The sequence below is a fragment of the Psittacula echo genome (genome assembly GCF_963264785.1).
Source record: "Psittacula echo genome assembly, chromosome: 1".
NCBI classification, from domain to species: domain Eukaryota; kingdom Metazoa; phylum Chordata; class Aves; order Psittaciformes; family Psittacidae; genus Psittacula; species Psittacula echo.
In genome coordinates, this window is record NC_137735.1 from 9,704,654 (window position 1) to 9,729,838 (window position 25,185).

Genomic DNA, 25,185 nt, shown 5'->3' on the forward strand with positions numbered 1-25,185 from the left:
CATCATGTAAACAGTCTCAAGATGATTATGCAGGGCGCAGCCTGTGCCTGCAGTGAGGTATTTTTATCCAGAGCTTTGAAGCAACAATATGTAACCTTTCTCATTGATGTCAGTCTTTCAGAATAGAAAAGAACACTAATATAGCGGTGGCGATTATACAGAAATTAAAGTTTGTTGTTGATTAAAGTTTAAGTTGTTGGAGACTGTTGTTGTGCCATTGTTTAGAGATGGTCTTTGAATGTCTTTTAATTACTTTAGCCTGTAATATCTGTAGTGCAGTAATCCGGAACTCTTTTGTAGATGTCATTAGGAAAAGGAAAAGAAACAAAACCACCGCACCCACAAAACCTTCTAAATTTCCAAAATAATAATTGCATTAAATGAAATTGAGAGGAAGAGGTTGCTTTTAAAAACTGTTGAGTGTTGTGTAGTGTGATGGCAATGTTTTGTACAGGTGTCAAAATCAGAACTCCAGTCTCACTACATGAATATTTGAGCCCTCTGAAGTTATCCTTTTTTAATTAAGTATATGTTCTGATAGCTGATTCTTCTGAGTTTGTGCTAAGTCTTAGAAAATAATCACATTGTGCCAACTCCTACATTGTCAAGAGCTTAATATTTTGAAAAATAGGTGTTTATTTTGCAAGTGGTTGTTTATACTCTTCCAAAATTGCTCATATTCAGAGAACTTGAATTTATTTTCATTTAAACACATCAAGATAAGTTTTTGAATGCTGTTTAGTTTGCTAGAAGAAAGAATATGTCTTGAAGTGAGTGAAAATACAGAATTTTATAGCGCTTTTCTTGTATTTTTAAGTTTTGTTGGCATTAAGAATACGGAAATCCAATTTGAGTTTTAGTGATGCTATTTTACTCCTATAGATAACAAACACATTTTAAAGTCTTATAGTACATTGTACATGTCCTTCAGAAACTATTCCTGTGATGAAGATTTAAGTGAGCTTCTGCCATTAATTCCAGTACCTTCAAGGTAGAGACAGGGCATAACTAATTTTACTTTTAAAGATTGTTCTATATTTGGGGTCTGCATCTGTGAGGTATCAAAGTTTTCTCTTAGTCTGTCTGCTTTTGTGGATCTGAGTATTTGATTGCAGCTCTGTAAAATTTCATCATCTCACAATTTGTGGTACTAGAAGTCATTTTCCTCATGGTGTCAGGGTATTGTGTCTGTCTGATACTGCCTCTCCAGGAACAAAGGGAGCCCAGTTCACTTCTCATCATAAACACTTATTTTTCAAAAGATAGAACTTGTGTAGTCACATTGAGATCAGGCTTCTGACTGATTGATCTGCAAAATCAGCTCTTCCCTGGTGATTTTTTTTAATGACCAAAAAAAACCCCTGTGAGGGGGTTTGTAGGGGAAACAATTTTAAAACTTCAAGCATCAAATTTTAAAGGAGATATTGGTATTTTATTGGTATTTATACATGGAAAAAATATTTTCACAGTTTTGCCTTAAATCCTGTGTTGGTGATAACTTGTGGTTGTATTCCATTGATCAAAAATACATCACTCAGTATGACCATCTTATGCAAATTTGCAGTGGTTTTTCTTGTCAATGAGGTAGAAATCAGAAAGCCTGGCTACTGTGGATCTTAATGGTGAATGTATGTTCAGTATTTGCTGCCTCTTGGCTTAAGAAAATTATGAGGTTTTATTGCTAGTTTATCTAAGGTTAGAACACAGACCATCACAGAGGAAAAGTTAAAAATGGTCCTCATATATCTACTGTAGAACTATACCCCAAATTTCAGATAGGGCATCAGCAGAGACAGTTAATAGACTCTCACTGCAATCATGTAACATGCCATGTTACTTGTTCTTGAGGGGGGAAAAAAGTGAGTATCTTTTACAAGCTATGCAAATAGTACTTTTTTTTTTTTTTAACACTGTGTAAAACATGTCTGTGCATGTCACAGCTGTAACTTAATACACTGCTGCATCAAGTGTGCATGCTGTGATAAAATGTAGAATAAGGATTCCTTCTTGTCAGCACCTGTATTCATCACAGTAAAATCTGAAGAAAATGATTAGGGTGTCTGGAATATAGGAGAATTTAGATGTGTGCAGCGTGTACCTCCAAATCATTACCAAATTTCAACTCTATTTAACTCAGAAGATACTAAATATACTTCGATCATTCTGAAAAGTAATGCCTGAAGCATGTAAGGCAGTCGTATGTACTTGGTGTGATAGTGTTTCCTTTTCGTTTTTACGATAGCTCCCACTGAAGAAAGGCATACAGGAATGTCTGCCCAGCTCCACAAGAGCCAAGGGAGAGCTTTGTGCTTTCCTCTCCATGTGTGATTTTCTTTTTACAATCCTGGTCGGGTTAGTAGGAAAAAATTGTACAGGCACAATTGGTTTCAGTTTGGTTTTGTTTTTTTTTCTCTTCATGGTGGCTGTATAAATAATTGAAACACTTTTTCAGTGCTGAGAGTTTGTGACAAGAGGAATTATTATTTCTGGTGAAACAGACTAGGAAAATGGATCGAATTCACAAGTGGAATTTTCAGATGCTCAAATGTGCTGTTCACATTTGATACAGACTTCAAAGTGTGGGAACGCCAAGCATCCTGTGATGTCTGTATGCCCATCAGAGTTCTCACAGGTGATCTAGTGGTACATCAGTTCTGACCAAACTGCTGGCTTTGTTTAATGGTTGAATCAATTTCAGAATGGAAAAAATTCTTGTTCACCTGCCTGTCTCAATTTACCGTGTCCTGTCTGATGGATCTCAAATACTTGCTAGCCTCAAATAGACAGGGAGGAAGAAAGAAAGTGGTAATGGACTTGTTTCCTCTTTTGGGCAGCAGTGGTAGCATATTCAGTGCAGATGTACAAGACTGAAATGTAAATTTTTCGTTTTGATGGCATTTGAATTTTTCTCCTACTCCCTAGCAGAATTCTTGGGCACAAATCATTTGGTTTGTATTGCAGCTGCTTTGCCCTGCTGAAATAGTCATTGAGGAACAGAAAGAGGGGACAGTGATTTTCAATTATTTATGGAATTTATAACTTAAGATACTTGCAGACATGGGGTATTGGAAAGGATGTGAAGTTGAAAGTAGGAAAAGTTCAGCTTCAGCCCCTGTGCCCATTAATACTCAGGAGTACCAAGACTTAAACCATGCTGTTCAATTTGACAGTTTGTTGGCAGGCTTGAGTGGGCAGCTCCCAGTTAATGCACTGGCTGTTTTAAGCGTCGTTCTTTGGCATTAAAGTCTTCTCTTATAATGCATAGCAAATGTAGGTGCCTGTCGTTGATGGTGAGGATTCAGCTAGGTGCCAGGGCACCTAAACCAGTGTTGCTGTGTGTAAGTGTAGCTCAGAAGCTGGTAGTACAGCCAGGATGAAATTCCTGATGCTTTTGGCTACAGGCTCTGCAGTACTTTTTAGTGTGTCTAAGAAATTGTACCAGTGGTTCAAGAATATTTCAAGCACGCTGTGTTTTAAAAAACACACACGTGCGCATGATAAACTCTTTTTTCTTCTGTGTTAATGTGACCTCACTGGAACAAGGGAGATGAAAATCCACGATATTAATTAGAATTACATGCTGCTGATTGTTTCAGAAATTCATTAAGCAAAATTTTACCACTTAATACTGTTTCAAATCCTCACCTTTGAATTTCATTTTCTCAAGTTAAATAATGATAATAGCAAAATACACTTAGGTTAAAAGTAAAACTTTAAACTTCTGATCAAGTGTGAATTTTGGGAGGCATGCTTTTGAAGGAGGGGGAAAAATTAAGATTGCTAGTAGTATAACCTCTGGGAGTTTGGCTCACTAACACGTTTATGAAGCAGTTTGTTAAGGAGGTAGATCTCTTTATTAATAAAGTAAAAGAAAAAAAGAACTGTAAAAGATAACAGAGATAGTTGGGTTTCCTCACTGATGAAGTAGTGCTCTTAAAATGTTGTTGAAAGGTACAACAGAAGAAGCTTTGTTCTTGCTTTTTGCTGTGTTAAAATTCATGGAGGCTTTTGTGTTCTGTTAGAGTCAATTTATTTACTAAATCAGAAAAGTAGAATTTGTGTACAAAAAGTTATAGGCTGTGTATGCATTTATGGGGATGTGATTCAGGGATGAGTAATTATAAAGTATTTCTCCGTTCTTAGGTAAATTATGAGCATGAAATACATTGAGGGAGAAAAGTGGTATAAATAGTGTTAGTCTAGGTCACTACTTCTAATTTGTTTGACTCTTGGATTGGGTGGTTAGTTCCACACATGGCACATCAGAATTTGCACTTGAGTCTGCATTGAAGCCTTGCTAAAAGTCTTGTAGGTTTAGATATTAATGGATGTTAGTGGGTCTGAGATGTTGAGCATCTGAAGCCAATTGCATTTTACTGAAAATGCTATGAAAATATTTCATGAAAACAAATGTGAACATAAGGAATAACTTGAGAAAATCTGACTGAAAAATCATGTAAACAGATAAAATTTTAGGTGACTCAAATGATTAGCAAATAAAATACATTTCGTATTGACTGAATATGTAACTACTTTTAAAATAATACAGGCAAGCCGAGTTTAATGGAGCTGATAGACAACAGTGTAGGTTTTCTGTCATCAAATCAATGAGTTTTCCTTAAATTCTGTTTTAGATGGCAATGAAAACAAAACAACGCATGCTAAAGGAAGACTGGGAATTTTTTAAACAGAGGCGTTTTATTGAAGAGCAGGTAGGATTTTTCTTTATACCATATTAAGTTACACTAAATGCTTCATGTGTATTTGTGAGATGCAAACATGTGAGTGTAGTATATTGTGCTAGTTCTGTGTAATCTTATTCTGCAGCTATGCCAGGCATGAAATTCAGTCAGTTATAATACAGAAAAGCAAGATCCAAGAAGAGTACGTAATCATGTATAATCTCAATTGCTAGTGATATAACCTACTGGACTTTGGCTAATTAACATAGCTTTGTGAAGCAGTTTGTTTTATTCTGTAAGGAGGTAGATCTCATTATTAATTAGGTAAATGGAAAAACGGAAGCACCATAGTCTTAGGATGGAATACCAGGTATTAAAATTCTTTATACAATAAGAGGGGAATTTTTGATGCCTTAGAGTGCGATCCAAAACAGCCAATACATAGAGCGTGGAGCTGCCTTGATGTACGTGATAGAGAATATTGTGTTCAAGAGTCTGACAAATTTCCTTATGTGTATGGAGCTGGGGAGTGTGAGTTGCAGTAGCAGGGCAGGTGATTATATCTGTTACTGCTGAGGATGTTATCTGTAGGATGGCTCCTACATCCTTTTTTGTGGGGAAAAGGCTGAGCAGAGCTATCTGCCTTTTTTAAGCTGTAGCCAAAGAGGGACTGATGGGAGTTCCTACCTTATTATAAAATTATATCTGCTGTTTAAGACTCAGAACCCTCTTCTGTAGGCTAGGAGTGCTCAAGTATGTCTCAGGCTTTCTGTAAGAGTACAGTGTGACTCTGCTAGAGTCAAGTCAGAATGGGGAATCTCTCCATGTCTGTACCACTGCAGAGAAAGAAATGCTAGTTGTGAGCCAGGGAAAGAGAAAGTAAATTTTAATAAACTTAAGCTTAAGCTTAAATAGGCAATGCCTCAAAGCAGTCATCAGTACTTTTTCAAATAAGGAACATAAGCCTGTGTTAACCATGTCTTTAGAATATCTGGTATACAGGGCTCCTCAGAGGACTTGAAGAAGAATCCTCTTTTTCCTTGATCCTAATTGGCCTTAAGTGAACTGTAAGCCCATTGCTTCTTAGGTAAGGATCAGGTCTGTGCATCTATGGAAGTGGAAGCTTAGGCACATCCTTGTTTAACCTAAGGTTTGTAGGTATCTAATGAAATTAGGTGCTTTTAGGATTAGGCCTCTGCCAGGTGGACATTGTTTGGATTGTATTTTTTCACTAACACAGTCAAGTACTGTTCTGGCCAGCTACTTTGTTCTTTGCATCTCTCCATTGTGTCTACAGAATAAGTCCTAATTCGTTTTTGCAAGCTAAGGGTGCATTTGCATTCTCCATTTGTCAGCAGTGTCCTTTTGTCCTTACCATGAAACAAGACAAGAACTGTTCAGGAGTGCATCAGTGGAAGTACCGTGTGATATGCAGATACAAATTAGTCAAGGAGAGGGACTTAGCCACTTCACTAGTTCATGGTAGAAACATACTTTTTTTGAAGAGTTTCAGTGCCATATGTTTGTTGTTTCTAGCTGTGAACTTCTTCCTTTTTTCACTCGGGATCAAAACACCACCTTCATGAAATTATTCTGAATTATTCTGCCTTTAAAATATTTTGCCCAAAGAACCCTTTTTGATTATGTAATGTGTTAATCATGATGTGCCATGGAATTGTTAATGGAGAGTCTTGCCCTACTAAAACACTGCCTTTATAATTTACTTCAGCTTAATAACAAGAAAGCACTAGCTGGAGAGAACAACTTCACAGACACAATGAGACACATGCTGTCATCACGTTTGAGCATGCCTGACTGTCCGAACTGTAATTATAGAAGAAGGTGAGCTGATGTTTTTAATATGAAATCATAATAAATCATTAATTTCTTGTTCAGGGAAAAAGGAAATACATTATTGGAACAAAGAGTGTGATTGTTTGAAATGAATGGTACTTAAACAAGGTCATAAAAATCTGTAATCTTAATTCTTGAACAGATGTACTTGTGATGACTGCAGTCTTTCACACATTTTAACGTGTGGCATCATGGATTCTCCTATAACGGATGATATCCACATTAACCAGTTACCACTACAAATTGATTCTGCTCCGGACTATCTCTCTGAGATCCGCCCACCCAGTATGTCTTCAGCAAGTTCAGGATCAGGTTCCAGCTCACCTATTACAATTCAGCAGCATCCCAGACTGATCCTTGCAGATAACGGTTCTGCACCAACTTTGTAAGTGTTTTTTTCTGTTTTAAGTCTTGGTGGTGAAATGAACTTAAGCAGACAAGTTGCATTGGCTGACTGAGCATTATGCAATGCTAGTTTTGCCTCAAAATCGTGTAATGATGGTCCTATATTCAGCAGAACCCAACTCCAGTGCTATATGTTGTGCAAACATAAAGTAAAAACAAAAATCCTGTAGACTTCTTAAAAGTTTCTGAAGACATTGACTTCACCGTATTGCTTGGAGTGTGCATCTTATGTACTTTCCTGCTTTGCAGTTGCAAGGATGTCAGATATTGATCTACTTCAGAGCATCGTTTTAAAATGCCTCATTTTGTTAGACAGTGAAGGGAACTGGTGATGTTTCTTTGAGGGATGGTAATTTAATATGAATAATTTTATTTCCAAAATAGCTTTTATTAGGATTACTGAAGCTGTGCTAACTCAATACTTGCATCAAAAATTATTGTCCCTATCAGAAGTTTTTGTCTCCCTCTTTCTTCTGTTTGTATCACAATGACCATCAGATTTGAGGCATTAGTCTAAGGGTAGACTTCTGCCCTTTTCATAATTCTGATGGGTTAAAAGTGCTTGGTAGGCTCGCTTCTGTACATGGTTAGGGTGCAGCTAACCAGCAGTCTCCTCTGTTGTGATATTCTGAAGGAGCTGTTGTCACTACAGTTAAAGAAGTTGGCATTAGCATTCTGTGTTAATATGATGTGATGAACAATGACAGTACAGATGTGGTATGTTTCTGATGAGTATCACTTCACTGAGTTCCATTTCTTTTAAACATTTACCATTGCATCTGCCATCAATGGTTTAATCTTCCATAACAGGGCCTTAGTTTCTGAATCAATTTGGGGACCACTTGAAAACAGATTACATGGTGGTATGTTTAGCTACATATTCTTAAATGTATAGTTTGCAGTTTCTGTAAACTGTTGTTAGTTTTGGTGCTGGGCTGTCCAAAATAGTTCAGTTTGTCTCTTCAGATGCTAGTTCAGTTGAATCCAAGTATTATTTATTGTAAGAAGCCTATTTGTAGGGAAATACCACTGCTCCTTGGGGAAGGGCCATTTTATGTCTCATAATATCTACTGTGTTTTATTTCCTCATTGCACATTTGAAATATGCCTGTTAGTGCCATCATGTAATTAAATTTTGACGCTGTATCTCATGGAATGCAAAAAGATAAAGTGCACAGTTTAAGAGCTTTTCTAAGAGCTCTGGATTGCTGTAGAAACATGAGGTAACCAATCTTAGCAACACCTCCCTGGAGCGGGTAATTAAACATGCATGTTCTTTTACTAGCTATCTGTATGGAAAAAATTTCCATTAGGCATTCGAGAGCAGATTCTGAAAACCATGTAGTTTTGGGGTCATCTAGGAGCTAATTGCTATTGAGAAATTTGTTACTGTGATGTGTTCAGTGTTCCCTGCTTAATGATATTGGTTTGACATTTGATGTATGGAAAAACTTTATTTTAATATTTTTTTTCCACTTGCCACTTTCTTAGAAGAAGACTTTGGCATAAGGCTTTGGGTTTGGTTTTGGTTTTTTTAGTCAAATTAAAGATCATACATAACCTGTCTTTATTAGTTACATGGATTCTTGGTTAGAAAACAGTGTTGGAAAAACATTTTTCATAGAAATAGCAGAGAAGCTTATTTTCAGTCCAGGTTCAGGCATGCAACTGTTATATTCAGTTGGATGGTATGGCAGGTTTCTTTATCTTCTTGCTTGAAAGAGTAAGTTCAGTGAAACAAGTTGGGGAAGACAATCCTTTGATTCCTAATGGAAACATTCCTACAACTTTATTTCGTTTTGGTGTTCTACTTGCTTTTGTAATAACTGAGGTCACTGTGCACTGTGATTTATTTAAGCCTCTTTTCCCCTCAGTGGTAGCGATGATGAAGATGTTGCACCATTATCAGCAAAATTTGCTGATATCTACCCACTGAATAATTACGATGATGCAGAGGTTGTAGCCAACATGAACGGAATCCACAGTGAGCTAAATGGCGGAGGTGAAAACATGGCACTGAAAGATGAGGTACAGTATTTACAATGTTGTATCTTCTTCTAGCAGTTGGATATGCTCGATGGAGAAAGGCCAGGCCTCCACCTGTGTGTTAATGAGTTAATGTTCTCCAGTCTCCGCAGGTGAGCAGTACTAGCAGCAGCTCCTCAGAAGCAGATGATGAAGAAGCAGATGGGGAGAGCAGTGGTGAACCGCCAGGGACTCAAAAGGAGGAAATATCTCTAGGAAAAAGGACTCTAAGGAAAGATGAAGCAAAAATGGATAGTCCACCACCTTCTTATCCCAGTCAGCAGGTATAGTAACCTAAAAGCAACCCTTCTAGTAAATTATTTTTTTAAATGTGGGTGCTTGAATGATAGTACATTTTAATCTGAGTTACCCGGCAGCTACAACACAGGCTTGCTGCTTTGAGAAAGAACGTGCCAGTCACTTTTATTGCTTCCTGTACAAGAGAATCCACATCAGAGGAGGTACCTTTGAGAGCTTAGGCAACAGTCAGGTGGAAGCTCCCATTACATGTTCCCATGTGATTCGAATGTTTGTAAGGCCTTCCACTAGAAGCATTTTCTCATTTGTTAAGCGTATTAAGCTACTTTCAGTGAGTGGGTTGAGATCTTTTTCTGTGGATGGCTGACCAATGGCATAATACTTACATGGGCTGAGACCTCTGTCAAACTAGTTTGAAACTGGTAAATAGATTCAGCATTTGTTGTGGAAAATCATATGAGGATTATGTAAGTCTACTTACCTTAGGGAAGCAAACTAAGATGCAAGATAGAAAGGCAGATTTGACCTTCCTCTGTTTTCTTTGAAAAAAAGAATTTTCTTATAATTATTCTGAGGAAGTCTTAATGACATTCTTTTTTTAGTCTGATTTTCTAATCAGAGCTGAATATCCTGTAATGCTGCATTCAAGTGATTTCACTCGTACACATCTTTGCATTTGAAATTTTTTGGTGTTATCTCTTGACGTTGCTCATTTAGTCCATATTTTTTTTTCTCTTCAAATTCCTTTTCATGGTCAGTACCCAAAGATTTGTCAGAATTGGTTTTGAATCTCACTATACTGTTTGACATCTCTTTTCTGATTTAATTTTCTAGAAGACTATTACTGGTTTTGTGATAATACAGTTTTTTATGAGCAAGTTATTTTTTCTTCTATGTACAACTGATTAATTTCATCATTGTTATTTGGTTTATGAAATATTTGGATGTTCAGTTATACCTTTTTTCAAAGGCTGGAATGCTTTTAAGTGATAATGAAGAGTTAGTTGTTTCTGAGAGGAAGGCATATTTAAGAAGAACACCACCTTTTCTAGAAAGCTAAGTTAGCTAATGTTGCTTTTTGGAAAAATACACTAGGAAAAGTAGCAATTGGAAGTGTTCCTGGTATTGCTTCTGGTAAAGTTACTTCCCACTGAAATATCAGATGACAGCAGCAGGAAAAAGTACTGAGCTGAGAGAAGGAAATGGAGCTCCTCCTTCCTGGGCTCCTTTTGTTCAAAAGCTTGAAGTCTTTTGAGATAACAGAAGTTAATGATACTTTGAGATCAGCAAAAGGTTCTAATAGAAAAAGGATTTCTCACGGTTGATGCTATTATGAAATTTTTCATTAGAAATGTCTGCTTCACACAATCACAGAAGGGTTAAGTTTGGAAGGGACATCTGCAGATGGTCTGTTTCAGCCCACCTGCTCAAAGCAAGGTCATCTAGAGAAGGTTGGTCAGCAGTTTTGAGTTGGGCTTTCAGTATCACCAAGGATGGAGGCTCCAGAACTGCTGCAGGTAACGCATTCAAATGTTCAACCACTTTCATAAATATACACTTTAAGCTGAAGTGGAATTTCCTGTATTTCAGCCTGTACTCATTTCCTCTAGTCCTTTCATGGGATACCACTGAGAGGAGCCTGGCTCTGTCCTCTTTCCTCTCCTTTTACCTGATGCATGCTGGTAAGATCCCCCTGAATCTTCTGACTTGAGGCTTAACAGTCCTAGCTCTCTCAGCCTTTCCTTGTATGATAGATGCTCCAAAGCCTAAATCATCTTTGTGGTCCCTCACTGGACTTACTGCAATATGTCCATGTCTCTCTCGGACTGGGAAGCCTAGAACTGGAGCCAGCACTCCAGAAGTGTCTCACTAGTGCTGAACGGAGTGGAAAGATTACTTCCCTTGACATGCTGGCAGTGCTGTGCCTAAGGCAGCTTAGGACTATTTCCAGCTTTATCAGCTAATTAACCTTTGTTACTAGTTTCTACACATACTGTTTTTCCGTTTGCTTAGAAAATTGTGGAAAATAATTGTCTGGTTATTGTTGTTACAGTGGGGTAATTGATTACACAATAATGATCAAATGCTGTCAAGGTTCCTGTTCTTGTCTGTTCTGGATTATTTGTAACAGTATCTTGCTTGTTCTCACTGATAGTGGATATTTAATGGCTATAGAGTATGAAATGTCAATTTGTAGGACATTCTTTGCTTAACTAAGATAAAGATCCTCCACCAGTGCTTTTACAAGGTTCTTCCATTGGTATGAGATGAAAGGATTCTGTGGATGCTCTGAAAATATTAATTGATGGGACAAATCACTGATTTTACTGTCTCTTGAGTAGATTGAAAAAAATACTCTCTTTTTTCTTACAGGCTGACCAAGGTCCAAATGCTTGTGAATGTCACGTTTGCAAACAAGAAGCCTCAGGTCTAACAGCCTCTGCACTTGCAACTGGACGCTTGCCTGCTGGCCACCAGTTTATGAATCCTGAAAAACCTGCACATCCTGCACTTCATCTTTATCCTCACATCCATGGACATATACCATTGCATACAATTCCTCATCTGCCTCGTCCACTTATCCATCCCACCTTGTATACAGCTTCTCCCTTTACACACAATAAGGTAAGCCTGATGAAGGAGATGGGGTGCATCCTCATTCCAGGAAAAATGCTGTACACCTTATAAACCAGCATGACTGTGTGTCAGTGAAACCATGAAAGTTGCTTTAAATTGTGGTCTGTATATAGTAGCCCTTTTGAAGGGAATAGTGAGGGGTGGGGAGTAGAACGCATTCAGAACTGGTGGGAGGTTCGTACAGCAGGGCAAAGGGTATCAGTAGCAGACTGGTAATTTCCTTACTGTGATTAGAAAGCATGTGGAGTCAAAAGAGTCTTGAATGATGGTGGAAACAGTGATGAGACTTCACTGTGCAATACAACTAATTAAATCTTCATTTCATATATATCGAAGGTCAAAATTTAATATTCCATTTTGACAGTAATATCCTGAGGTTTCTAGTGCAAAATGTGATTTCTTTTTTAAATTGAAGCACAGAATTCTATTTCTAAGGGGGTTTTGTGCTTCGAGAGTATTTGCCTTTTTTGCAGGTTCTGCAAAGTTCCTTTCGCCCCAAACTTGTAAGTAATAAGACAGATGTGGGGACCAGGTGACAGCTTTTCAGAAGTATCAGTCAAAAGCAGGAATTACTGTTGTTCCACATATTGTTTAAATCGGTTGAACTGTGGATGCTGCTGACAGGGGCAAAGCCTTTGTCATTAGGTACATATTCCTGTCGTCTCCTTCTCGTTCGGTCCAGTGATGCTGTGGTTGTAAGGAGAGTAGATAAGTTCAGTAAGATGACTGTTGCATAACTCTTACAGTCCTTCTTGAACATCCACTTTGGTTTTTTTTTCATTTTGTCTTACCAGTGTCTCTTCCTTATCTCTGTTGCAGTGCACCAGTTCTGTACTGCAGTGTACCAACCTGCCATTTCTCAACAGCCCACTGCCATTCTGCTGAAACCCCTAATTGTTGTACCCCACGTTCTGCCATCCTTCCAGACCTCTTTTTACATCCATTAAGCAGTCTGTTCAAGCTTTGATCCATCTACTCAAGCTCCTACCCCTGACCTCGGCTGTCTTTCCTTCCAGGAGACCTTTGTGTAGCGGAACACCTGCAGCGCACTGTCACGGCTGCACCAGAAGCCCCATGCAGAGTAGCAGGCTGCTAGCACTGAGTGGTGTTGTAATGCAGGCCATGTCTATTAGCTCTGGCACAGCACCTAAACCAGCTGGGCTCCATGTATTTATGTTGTGCTGGAGCTGGAAAGACATATGTGGATGCTGGAGCTTTAGGGAGGTTTTGCCTTTGAAGAGCCAGCTGAATTCAGCAGAGATGGTAGTGAGTGAGCTAATTAGCCCTGTTGGATCAGGCTTGGTTTGTCATGGATAGGCTGTTCTGCCCTGTGAAGTGTTCCGTTGTAGCCAAGTGTACCCATTTGCTTTAATGCAGGGTATTCCAGCCCTTCCTATCTTCACCCTTAGATGATGAAAATCTTTCTGTGTAGGGAAAGGAGACTGAGTATATAAGAAGTTTGCTTGGCCGTGAATGTTTTGACTTTCATGTCTGAAATGTCATTGACTCAGCTGATAATTTTGATATCTATATCTACTGCTGTATATTTTTTTCATTAAATCAAATATAATGAAAAAATAAAGCAAACTTGCTTTTCCTTGGCTTCTTTTAAAGTTGACGGTAATTGAACATCATGCTTGCATTGCACAAGGTCTTTGGGAGGAAGTTACATTTTAGAATATGAATAAACAGTTTCAGCCAGAAGAAGTGGGATAAACCAGAACAACTTGCCCCTGTAAATCAAGAGTGTTCCCTTGTTTTCCTCAATTACTTCTTAAAATAAAAAGGTGTATTCCTTGGCTGTTAAGTTTTAAGTCGGGAACCTGTTAATACCTGGAGATGAAAAAATAAAAAAAAAGAAGAATATAATCAACCTTAAAATTATGTTTTCGAATAATAAGTGTTTTATTTCTTTTTCTGCTGCCCTTGTTTTCAATCCTGACGTGTCTGTAATCCCTTTATCACAATTGTCTTACATGGTAATGATTATCATGTCACAGAGGATTGGTTTTGGCAGCTTGGGCTTTGAAAAGTAGTTATACCTAACAAGTTCTATGTTCGTACAGATACTGGTTTTAATTAAAAATGAGGGCCTACCAATACATATTAACCCAAGTATTTTTGAAGATCACTTTTTTGTATTCATCACTTAACTGAATCAAAAAGCAGAGTTTGTGACTATCAAATATATATATGTACATACATTGTGTGTGATGTATTATCTGCATTAAAAAGCAACAAACCAGTATTTTATCATTCTGGGAAATATTCATTACACCTTTTATAGTGGCCCTCACAATTTAAACACTGATCTGAATATTGCTGTTGGGGTGACTGTGTAAGCAAACAGAATATTAATGAGGAAAATACTCTTTATTTTTGTAGGCATTACCGCCAGCTCCAGTTCAGAATCATACAAACAAGCATCAAGTATTCAACGCATCTCTCCAAGATCATATTTATCCAAGCTGTTTTGGGAGCACTCCAGATTGGAATAGCTCTAAATTTATAAGTCTTTGGGGATCAGAGATGATGAATGACAAGAACTGGAATCCTGCTACATTTTTGCCTGATACAATTCCTGGTGAGGTTTTGTTGCTACTTTGCACTGACTAGTTAAAAGCCTTATGCTTTGAAATGGAATGAGGCACTTTTTTCCAGGAATGGTAGGTTTCATCATCATGGGTTTGTAAGACAGGATTCTGGCAGAGATGTACTGTAATTTCTCTTCCAATGGGAAGAGAAAATTGAAAAATCAATTCTTACATAGAGGATGCTAAAAGCAAAAGAATAGCATGTTCTCTTTCACCTACGGTCATTGTAGAGGTATTTTTGTTTTCAGAATTTAGGATTGCAGAGAAATGGGAATTAAGGGGAAACTTAGATAACTTGGTCTTCTGCCACAAAGACCTGCTGTTTCTCTACAGGATCGCAAGAGCACTGATAACACAGTACTACATCTTCCTACTCATCATAGCAGGGACAACTGCATTGTCATTCAAAAAGACAGAGGCATAAATCAAGCAAAAGATTAACTTAAACCAGGAAGCTATTGGAAATACTAATTGTTAGAGTGAAAGAGAATAAAGGAAAAATAACATATATATATATACACACACCTATACGTATATATATTATATATATATATACACAACCTTATACATATATATTTTTACATTCCCATCATATGAAATACTAAAATGCCTTTTTTATTTTATTTGACTTGTATGAAAAAAGGAAGTTTGGGTTTGTGTGTTGGCTTTTCTGAGACTGATCTGCTGCTAACTTGTGTCAAGCGACCACAGTGATACTTTAAAATGAATGTCATTAAAAACATCCAGAAAACTTACCCAGTAGGATAGATCATCCATTTACAAATGTGTGGTTATGGGGAGCTGTTCCAGCAGATGGTTAGTGGCAAGCTTGTGTGGAAGGTCTGTCACAAAGATGTTACTGTAGTTAGCTGGAATTTCAAATAAGGGAGGATAAGATTTATGTCATTACGTTTGGTAGAAGGATATGTCATTCCTGCTTGTAATAGTAATTGCTAACTTGGACTTCAGATATTGAAGTTTATATACTTACATATAAAATGGTGTCCAATTTTAAAATTATAAATGCATAAAGGTACTTGTAGCATCTTTGTTATTTGCTAACCCACATTTAGTAGTGGTGTTACAATTTTAACTTTAAGGTTAAGACTTCTGCTCTGAGGCTTCATAGCACTTTTTGTTACAGCTGTCTTACTTGAGGGTAGGGAGGGGGAAAGGGTTATCACTTTACTAATCTTGCCAGGTCAACATTAACAACAGATCCTTTCTGGTCTGCATCTAAATTATTGAATGTTTAATTCTAAATGCCAGTTCTATAATTCTGTGATTCCTAATTACTACATGTGTTTCAATTGAAGGGAGTGATATTTTAGCACCAGCACTCTCAGAAATAAGACCCGAAGCACTTCCTACTACATCTAGCAATGAAGCTACAGCAGTTACTGACAGCAAAGAGAAAAAAAATGCTGCAAAGAAGAAATGTCTGTACAATTTCCAGGATGCCTTTATGGAAGCTAATAAAGTTGTCATGGCAACCTCTTCTGCCACTTCTTCTGTCTCCTGCACAGCAACTACAGTGCAGTCAAGCAGCAACCAGTTCAAAGTATCATCCAAGAGACCTTCATCCATAGGTAAGGGTTTCATGCACAACTTAGTAACTGACTCAAGTACATTTAGGTAACTGTAAAGATTTATATGTGTTTAGTAATATCATGTATCTTGATGATTTTTGTTAATTGCTGTTCTCACTCTTGAGTTAGTCTCTGTACTCCTGGATCAAAGAACTTTGCAAAAGACCTTGATGTCAGCATATGTAACTGGCAATAGAAAGGTGTTGAAATACTGCTGATTTTTAGAGTAGCTGAGAACATCCAGCAGTCTGCATGATTGTTTGGATAGTTAATGGAGACTTTTAATTATTTTTAATTGTAAGCATTTTTTTCCCAATTTAGGTGAAGTGTTTCACAATATTAATAAAGAGGACCATAGACATTCTGCACCAGTTGCACCCCGAAATAGTCCTACCAGTTTAGCATCCCTTCCTTCCCTGTCTCCTGCTGCACTGTCTCCAGCCTCTACACCACATCTTCCAAATCTTGCTGCTCCTTCTTTCCCCAAAACTGCTGCAACAGCCCCTGGATTTGTGGATCCTCATTCAGGTCTTTGTCCTACTACAGTTGCACCTCCTACTTCAACCACAGACAGCTCTGTAAGTGCCCCACCAAGTGTCTGCAGGTAAGTTTCTTGTTCTTTTTTTATGATAGAAGGGGAATTTAAGTGCAGGTACCTCTTCTCCTTTGCCGCTGGTTGTAGTGTAAAAGAAGAGCTGTCTGTGTGCTCAGCAAATGAAACCAAGTTTAGATGCTTTGTGTGTTACTTGGTGTGAGACTTTACAAATATGGTTTCCATTGCAGAATCTATTTACCCAGTTCAGAGGCTTAAAAACAAATGTTTGCTCGCTTTCAGAAATGTGACATGGGATAATGAAGTCAAGCTCTACTCTTTCTTACAGTCATGGCCAGTAGTGGTTGCTGCTGCTGAGACACAAACCTGTTGTATAATGTATCTGTTTTCTGTCATTTTGGTATTATATGGCAAGCTGGAATAAAAAGCTATAAAAATTGGAGAAGTCTATGTAGAGAAATCTAGGTCAGACTATGAAAAGGTCATACATGGTCTTGAAACCTGCAACACACTTTCCTAACTACGCTTAAGACTTCTTAGCTATCAGACCCACCATTTACACGCTGGTTGTAGTCTGGAAGGATGTTCTACGTACTTGCTTATTGATGAGATATGTTAGCATTTCCCTTTGAAAATAAAGGTGCAAGCAGGGTAATGGGAACATTTTTGGTTTAGCTGACCTTCCACTTTTTATTTAAGAGCTTGAAAATCTACGTAAACCCAGAGGATTTCAGAAATGAGTTGAGTGCTTTGTAACTGCACAGCTCTCTTCAGTCCACAAGGGATGAGATAGGCAGCAGTTTCAAAACCATTCCATTTAAAAAAGCTAGAATCACTACTTCTGAAACTATTTTACCTTTTTAAAGGCAGGAAGAACAGTTCCAAAACTCATTCTCAAGGCTGCTCATTCAGTGAGTCACTAAATGGGTTATTATAGATCACTTCGCTATGTATCATCTTGCTGCTTTGTTTTTAGAATCTCCATTTGCAATCTGCTGGATGAAGGTTTTAGGATTTGATGCACTACAGGTGGCAGGATAGTCCAGTTTGAGACTCATTGTTCCTGGTAGATGTACATACAACTTTGTATAGGCTGTTTGTGGGTTTTTTTGGTTGTTTGTTTTTCAGATACCTTATTTATTGTAGTCTAGAGTTTTTATAATCTTTTTCTTAACTTAACGTAGTGATCCTGATTGTGAGGGCCATCGCTGTGAGAACAGTAACACCTATGATCATCAACAGTATGATGGAGAGGAGAGCCAAGATGAAGACAGCTGTTCAGAGCATAGCTCCAGTACCTCAACATCCACAAATCAGAAGGAAGGAAAATACTGTGACTGCTGTTACTGTGAGTTCTTCGGCCATGGAGGAGTAAGTTGCTGGATTTTAATTTATTTGGGTTTGTCACTAACTTTTCACTGAATGTGTGTGATTTCTCAGACTGCAACTAAGGAGGTGGCATTGGAACTGACTCAAGAGAAGTTGTAAAAGAAGCATGGTTAGAATGTAATTTTCCTCTTTGACATGAAGAATTGAAGCAATTTTTCCAGTTGAAATCAATTCAAGAGCAATAAAAATGAGAAATATTTAGGAAGCAACTGACTTCAATAATAGATACCATGTTTGACTGAAACTGCAAACAGGAGCATTGAACCATTCATGCACTCATATGTAGTAGTGTAATTATAAATAATAAAATGAGTTTGGGTAAAAGTACACTTAATATAGGATACTTTTTTTTAGTGTTTGTGCAATATATGAGTCGTTCTCCCATCCCTAAAAATAGCAATTCTCAAAGTATTCACTAATTCACTAACTTGATTTAGAAAAAAGAAAAGAAAAACGAAAGGGAAAAAGAAAGTCCTCTTGCCTAGACCTTAGGCAATGTAAATTTAAATTATACTTTTATCAAAGTTAAACCCAAACTGCATTTTTCCCTGTTTTCAGTATTACAAAAAATTTTCTTTAGTGGTGCATTTTGATAGGTGCTGACTTGTATTTAAAGAGTGTTTTTAAAAAATCACAATGTTCTAAAGCATTCAGGTTATGTAAAATATTTTCTGTTATGTTCTGTGTTTTAATACTTAACACTTCATTTGCAACATCCTTAAGTTTAGATTCATACCAGTAGTATGTCTAGTGAATTCTTGTAATCATATATTTTCATTTGCACAAATGAAATGCTAAAATTAAGTTGCCACGTGAAATTTTTTCTTAACTTAAAATTTCATTTTCCTGATGGCTTCATTTGTAAATCTACATACAGTCTGTTTTAATAATGAGTTAACTAGTAGAATTTGAGTCTCTGGCACTTTTTTCCTATTTGAAATAAAAGCTCAGTTTATTTGCCATGTATTTGATCAGATACAGTTTAAGCTTAGGGCTTGAAGTGAATCCAGAGTCTTTGTCCTGTGGCTGAAAGCGTCAAGGAGAGCATCCTGTTTCTTATTGTATGTTCCCATCATGTCCATTATTGATCTGTCTTTGATAGTCCTCTGATTGCATGTTGTTACTCATTCTGCTGAAGTGGTAGAATGCTACAGGATTTTTAAGTTAATAGGCTTTGTTGTGCTGGTTTAATGAGTTGTAATGGTGTAGCTCCAAACAGATGGGCACCAGATGTGGTGCAGGAGGCAAGGAGGAATGAGGAGTTAAGAGGCAGGAGCAGTGGACAGGAAAACAGATACAAAACATGATGCAAGGATTCAACTTGCAGCAGTGTTAACAAGTTATTGATGTGTGACTGCTGGAGGGTATGCTGGCACGTTTCAGTGTAGGGTAGTCAAGCCTACACAGTTACAGCTCAGAGGGCCATGTAGCCCAAACTCTGAAACAGACTTCATAGAAAATGGGAACAGCAGCACCTGTCTACTCCTTTCAGATTTTTAATGTGGTATACTCATCACCTTTTAAAGTTACATTTTTGTCTTTCTATTTGTGCATTTGTCTGCAGGATCAGTTCTTTCAGTTAGGAAATACAGTTCACAAGCTAGCACCAAATCTGACAGGTCTGTTGACTGCTAAATGCACTTCTAGGTACACAAGCAAACAATAAGGAGTTTGATATTGAGGTTTGGAGCTTCCAAGCTATTTAAAGGTCTATAAAAAAATCTAAAAATTATTAGATCAGTGAAATTTTACATTTAGTCACTAAATTTTTGTCTCATGTCCTTCAGCCTCCAGCTGCACCAACCAGTAGAAATTACGCAGAGATGCGAGAAAAGCTTCGATTACGTCTAACGAAGAGGAAAGAGGAACAGCCGAAGAAACCAGATCAGATCTCTGAAAGGGAAAGTGTTGTTGACCATCGAAAGGTGGAAGACTTGCTACAGTTTATAAACAGCTCTGAAACCAAACCAGTAAGCAGTTCTCGGGCAGCCAAGCGAGCCAGACATAAGCAAAGAAAGGTAAGACCTGAAAGTATGTTCATCCTAGACCTCATGTTTTTGAAACTGTGCCCTCTGTAAGTATACCAGTGTACACTGACTTCATATTAGTGGTATGTTTGTTTTCTGTGTGGTTTTGGTACACTGCTTGTTTCTATCTACACAGCTAGCTTTGCTGTTCTGATGCTACCCTGAGAAGTTTTGTAGTAGACTGGGAGGATTCCTCACAGTGCCATTGTCATGTATTTTGTTGCAAGTCAGCTTTATGTTGGAATTTTGTGCATCCAACATGAGTGCAGTTTAGAAAGCTATTATAAGTGTTAGAAATGTTAAGAATTTGTTTTGTAGAATTAACATTTAAAAGTGGGGGGAGTTAAAAAACTAGTTTAGCACAGACCCACCTCTGTCCAGTTGGGTCCCTCTGGATGGCATCCCTTTCTTCCAGTATATCAACCAAACCACACAGCTTGGTGTCATCAACTTGCTGAGGGCACACTCAATCCTACTGTCCATGTTGCCGACCGAGGTGGCCCCTAAGGGACACCACTCGTTACCTGTCTCCAATTGGACATTGAGCCATTGACCGCAACTCTCTGCGTGCAGTTATCCAGCCAATTCTTTATTCACCGGGTGGCCCATCCATCAAATTTATGTCTCTCCTGTTTAGAGACAAGGATGTTGTGCTGGACAGAGTTGAACACTTTACAGAAGTCCAGGTAGACTACATTACCTGCTTTGCCCCTATCCATCACTTCTGTGGCCCCATAATAGAAGGGCACCAAATTGTTTAGGCATGATTTGCCCTTAGTGAAGCCGTGTTGGCTGTCACGAACCATATAGTTGTTTTTCATGTGTCTAGCATGGTTTCCAGTAGAATCTGCTCCATGATCCTGCCAGGCACAGAAATGAGACTGACTGATCTGTAGTTTCCCAGGTCTTCCGTTTTCCCCTTCTTGAAAATGGGGGTTATATTTCCCTTTTTCCGTCTTTGGGAACTTCACCTGACTGATAAAGTATCCCTGTAGGAAGCAGGCAACATAAGATCAGTGCTTATATGAGAGAAGAAAAGTCAAGATTTGTTGGGTTTTGAGTGATTGCATTGGGCACCTTGCTGTCCTGATTGAAAGAAGTTGATTGCTGTGCCACATGTTGACATGAATGGCTATACCAAGCCTGAATGAAGTGGCAAGCTGCAGAGAGTGAGCAGGGAAGAAAAAAGTACAAGTTGCTTTCAAATGGAAATGGGCAAACAGATTTTAAAAAAAATCCTCCCATGTGTAATAGTGAAATTATTTTTTGAAAACAGTTATTTGCTGAGTTAATAGAGGGAATATTTACTGATTTAAGTTGAACAAGCAGGAAATCAGCTTTTCTTACTGCAGTTCAAGTATCAGCCTTTGGTATAAAGTTCAAGGTGCAGTGAGATTGGTTGCTGAATGTTTTTGAATTCTGGTACACACTTTGTGTTACTGCACCGTTAATGCTTCTTGTTTGTGCATGTCCTTCCTGGCCCTAATTCCGTATTTAAATGCTTCCATGGCTTTGGAACTTCCGATGTTCACAAGTTATATTCCTTATGTTCATATTGTAGCACTGTTCAGCACTGAGGGCCTTAGTGAATTATTTATAAATAAAATTCACTTTGCTCTTGCAATGCAGTATGGGCATAAGAAGTGGAAGATTCTCATCGGTTTTTTTGCCGACTTCTGTAACTGTCAAAAAGTAATCCCATACAGGCACTTCTGAATGTGGAAGAAAATAAATGGACATGATCATTCTCAGTGCATGACTTTGTTTCATTTTGCTCATGATACAGATTGAGTGCTGCACAGCAAAGTTTCAGGCATTCACAGTAATGGTTGGAAAAAAATCTCGTGTCTGTTTCATGTGGCTAATGAACAACAGGGCTAACAACAGAAAACTTAACTATCCCTGTTACTTTTTACAACTTTTAATGTAACTTTAATGTGTTTAGTATTTTACTGTAAAATGTTTTTAATGATTGCTTTTCATAATGGTCATGAACGCTGAAACAGAGCAACTCTGATACCGTACCAAGAGAACAGGTAATCCATGCAACATGATGCAATGTTGAGTTCCTTTAGTAATACACAGAGTTGTTGAGAATGAAGTTGAGTGATTAGTTTTCAGCAGGTTTTTGAGGTTGTAGACAACTTCGATATGAAGTTAGACTTAGCTGTAGCAATGAGAAGATCAACATCTGGGATTAAGAACAGAAACATAGACCATATTATAATATATTACAGAAACATAGAAAATACAGAAAGGATTTTAATGTACTTTAAAGGGCAGCTTTTGTATAAATAGTTACTTGCTTGCTGTACAGACTTGTGGATTAAGTATGTTCATATGTTAACATCCTAACATTCATCAAGAAAAGTCGTAATAGTCCCTCAAATTCTAATTTCCAAAATATTTGTCACTTCCAATAAACCTATTGTGATTTTGTAGCTTGAAGAAAAAGCTCGACTTGAAGCTGAAGCCAGGGAGAGGGAGCACCACCAGTTGCTTGAAGAACAGAGGCGGCGCGAGGAAGAGGAAGAAGAGAGGCTGAAACAAGAATTACAACGGCTTCAAGAACTTCAGCAGTTGCGGGCTGTAAAGAAAAAGAAGAAGGAACGAACAGGTAAAGACTGTCAGAAGGTGGACATGCTTACTCGAAACTGCCAGGCAGTGAAGGAATCTGTCCCAAACACACCTGAAGACATTCAGAATGGTACACTTGAGCAATCAGAAAAGATAGAAAACTCCTCCAGTTCACTGTCAAGACACATGAATCATACAGAACAGAGACCGGTTTCAGAGACAGGCTGTGAATTATCCAGTCCTGTAAACACTAGAGACTCAAAGCTGCTTTATCAGAAAGAAGGGAACGTAAAGCAGCATGAGCCCCTCTCTTTTCTGCTTGATATTATGCATCAACATAAAGAAGGAAACAGCAAACAGAAACTAAAGCAGATAAACAAGCCGTGTACTGAACAAGTGAAAAAGCCTGCTGAATCCCCCAAAGCAGCTGAGATCCAGACTAAAACCAGAAACCAAATAGAATCCAAAGCAAAAACAGCAGAGCTCCCAACACTTGCAGAACCTAAAAAAGAGGAGAAGAAATTAAACAATAACAACAAAAAACAGTTGAACCATGTAAAGGAAGAGAAAGCAACTGTAACAAGTGAATCCCCTTCACCAAGTGAGCAGCAGCAAAATAATAAGTTAATACTTGCAGATTCTCCTCAACCAAAAGGCAAGAACAAGAAAAGCAAGAAGAAAAAAGGGGACAAAGTCAACAATTCAATTGGTAAGTGTATAAGAAAGTTAAAGAACTTGGATTGTTTTTTGTTGTTACCATTTAAGTCCAGAAGCTTGAAATCTTTATCTTCAGTCATCCCTGCCAATGTAAATTAGAGAAACAGAAAAACTGGTATCGGGAAAATTCAAGTCATTGTAATTATAGCAATTAGGAGATGCATATAGTTTTATTAAAGAGGTGTAGGATGCTTTAAAGAATGAACAAACTAGCATATACTGCTGGGTTTGTATGGTGGTTTTGGTAGTGAAGAAAGTCTGTTCTGTAAAGCCTATCTTGCTTAAAATAAGTACTTAAAATAATGCAATATTATGCTGAAATCCATTTTCAACTTCTTCAAAAGCAAGGTTGTTTCTCATGCAGCAGTAAGAGTGTAGTCTAAAGTTGACCTTACTCTTTGAGCAGGGAAAATAAGGGGATCCTGCAGCCAAAGAATAGTCATTCATGTATAAATAGGTATTCTTTCAGTTAAAATAATTCTTTTCTTATATTAGTTGTATTAACAGGTGAGTAAGTACAAAAACTAATTTTTGCCAGAGTGAAATCTTACAGTGGGATGCCAATTAGTTAATAATATTGAGTGTGTTCTCCACATGAATATTAGTTTTTGCTAATAAACAGATTTTTTTATTTATCTGACAGAAAAAATAAACCATGGAAGACTGACTTGACTCAGACAAGTTGCACTTGCATCATTTTCTTCCCAATGGATTTTTTTGTTTTCCTGAAAACATCTAAGAGCTGAATACCAGAACTGAGAAACACCTGCAAGTGCTGGCTGGTTGGCTTTGTCAGCATGATAATTAAGCTGCCATTATTGGGCACCAGTTTATTCCTGCACATGCTTGGTCCCTACTGGTACTGCCAGTTGGGATGGCAGTTTTGCAGTATGGACATCTCTGTGCTCAGAGCACCTGGTCATTCCTCTGGGAACACTTGGCAGCTGAATGATAGTGGTGGATAAATTAAATGTCCATTCACCAGAAGGACTTAATAATATTGCAGTTCTCACATTAAGATGCAAGACCTTAATCCTTTGGCAGTCTCTGCCAGTGTTTCAGATTAGTTGCCTTTATGAAGCTTTGTTACAAAAATGTATACCCAGTTCCTGGTTGTTGCAAGTGCTAGGTGTGGAGCCTAACTTTGTGGTTTCATGGTTGAGTTGAGTCAGCCCTCCAGTCTTTATGTTTTAACTCTTCTGATGTTCAGTGTTTCCATTCCACGTCAATCAGTGATAAAGCACTGAACCATTTTCTGTGATATCTTATTCTTGTGCATACTATGCTGTGGTGGTGTTTGGGTTTTGTTTCATTAATTTACTGAGAAGAATGTACGCCAGTCATTGGAGCAAGAGAAAACTAGAATTACATGCAGAAAAGAAAGATTGGAGACATTTGAAGGAGAAAGTATTGAAGGGGAGGGGTTGGGATAGTAGATTATGTTTACTGTAGGAAAATGCAGCTAGCTCCCTGCATCTTTTCCTCCTCTCTGCCCCTCACCATTGTTTTCTGGTGCTTAAATCAAGTATAGTTGCAGTTTCTGAAAACTAATATTTAAATGTGAAAAATACATAGGGACATGTTTCTGAATTTATGAAGAGGTAACTGTGTTGCTCTTTGAAGAATCGGGACTGAATCACACTGTGGGTAGGTCTGACTTACAAGATAGATACTGAGATATACAATTATAATTTAGTTGAAATTTCTTAAAGACACAGCGTCCATGTACCAAGTTAGCGAAGACACAGAAAATGAACTAAGAAAAAAAGTTATAATTAGAAGTAGGGTAATCGAAAAAAAACCCTTATGGCAAGAGGGTAATGGGGAGGGGGTAAACTGAGTTTTAAAATGAAGTGTTAAGGCAGTGAGCATTTTGGT

The 25,185-nt window shown here is 37.8% G+C and overlaps 1 protein-coding gene across 11 annotated transcripts in view; it reads left to right on the forward strand.

The window, feature by feature from the left end:
- FAM193A (family with sequence similarity 193 member A) overlaps nucleotides 1-25,185 on the forward strand; it is a 127,974-nt gene that overhangs the window by 47,946 nt on the left and 54,843 nt on the right. For 6 of the 11 annotated variants that reach the window (XR_013957123.1, XR_013957124.1, XR_013957125.1 and 3 more), the window contains exons 9-20: nucleotides 4,635-4,712; nucleotides 6,412-6,524; nucleotides 6,679-6,921; nucleotides 8,816-8,969; nucleotides 9,071-9,250; nucleotides 11,598-11,849; nucleotides 14,247-14,445; nucleotides 15,772-16,044; nucleotides 16,366-16,648; nucleotides 17,782-17,968; nucleotides 19,774-20,004; nucleotides 22,456-22,630. Coding sequence is in view for 5 of the 11 variants with exons in the window: in XM_080620436.1 (XP_080476562.1) it covers nucleotides 4,635-4,712; nucleotides 6,412-6,524; nucleotides 6,679-6,921; nucleotides 8,816-8,969; nucleotides 9,071-9,250; nucleotides 11,598-11,849; nucleotides 14,247-14,445; nucleotides 15,772-16,044; nucleotides 16,366-16,648; nucleotides 17,782-17,968; nucleotides 19,774-20,004; nucleotides 22,456-23,299 (3,037 nt within the window). In the remaining 6 variants the exon portion in view is untranslated. Of the gene's footprint in view, nucleotides 1-4,634; nucleotides 4,713-6,411; nucleotides 6,525-6,678; nucleotides 6,922-8,815; nucleotides 8,970-9,070; nucleotides 9,251-11,597; nucleotides 11,850-14,246; nucleotides 14,446-15,771; nucleotides 16,045-16,365; nucleotides 16,649-17,781; nucleotides 17,969-19,773; nucleotides 20,005-22,455; nucleotides 23,300-25,185 lie in introns of all 11 variants that reach the window. The other 5 variants (XM_080620436.1, XM_080620440.1, XM_080620437.1 and 2 more) reach the window with 3 other exon arrangements.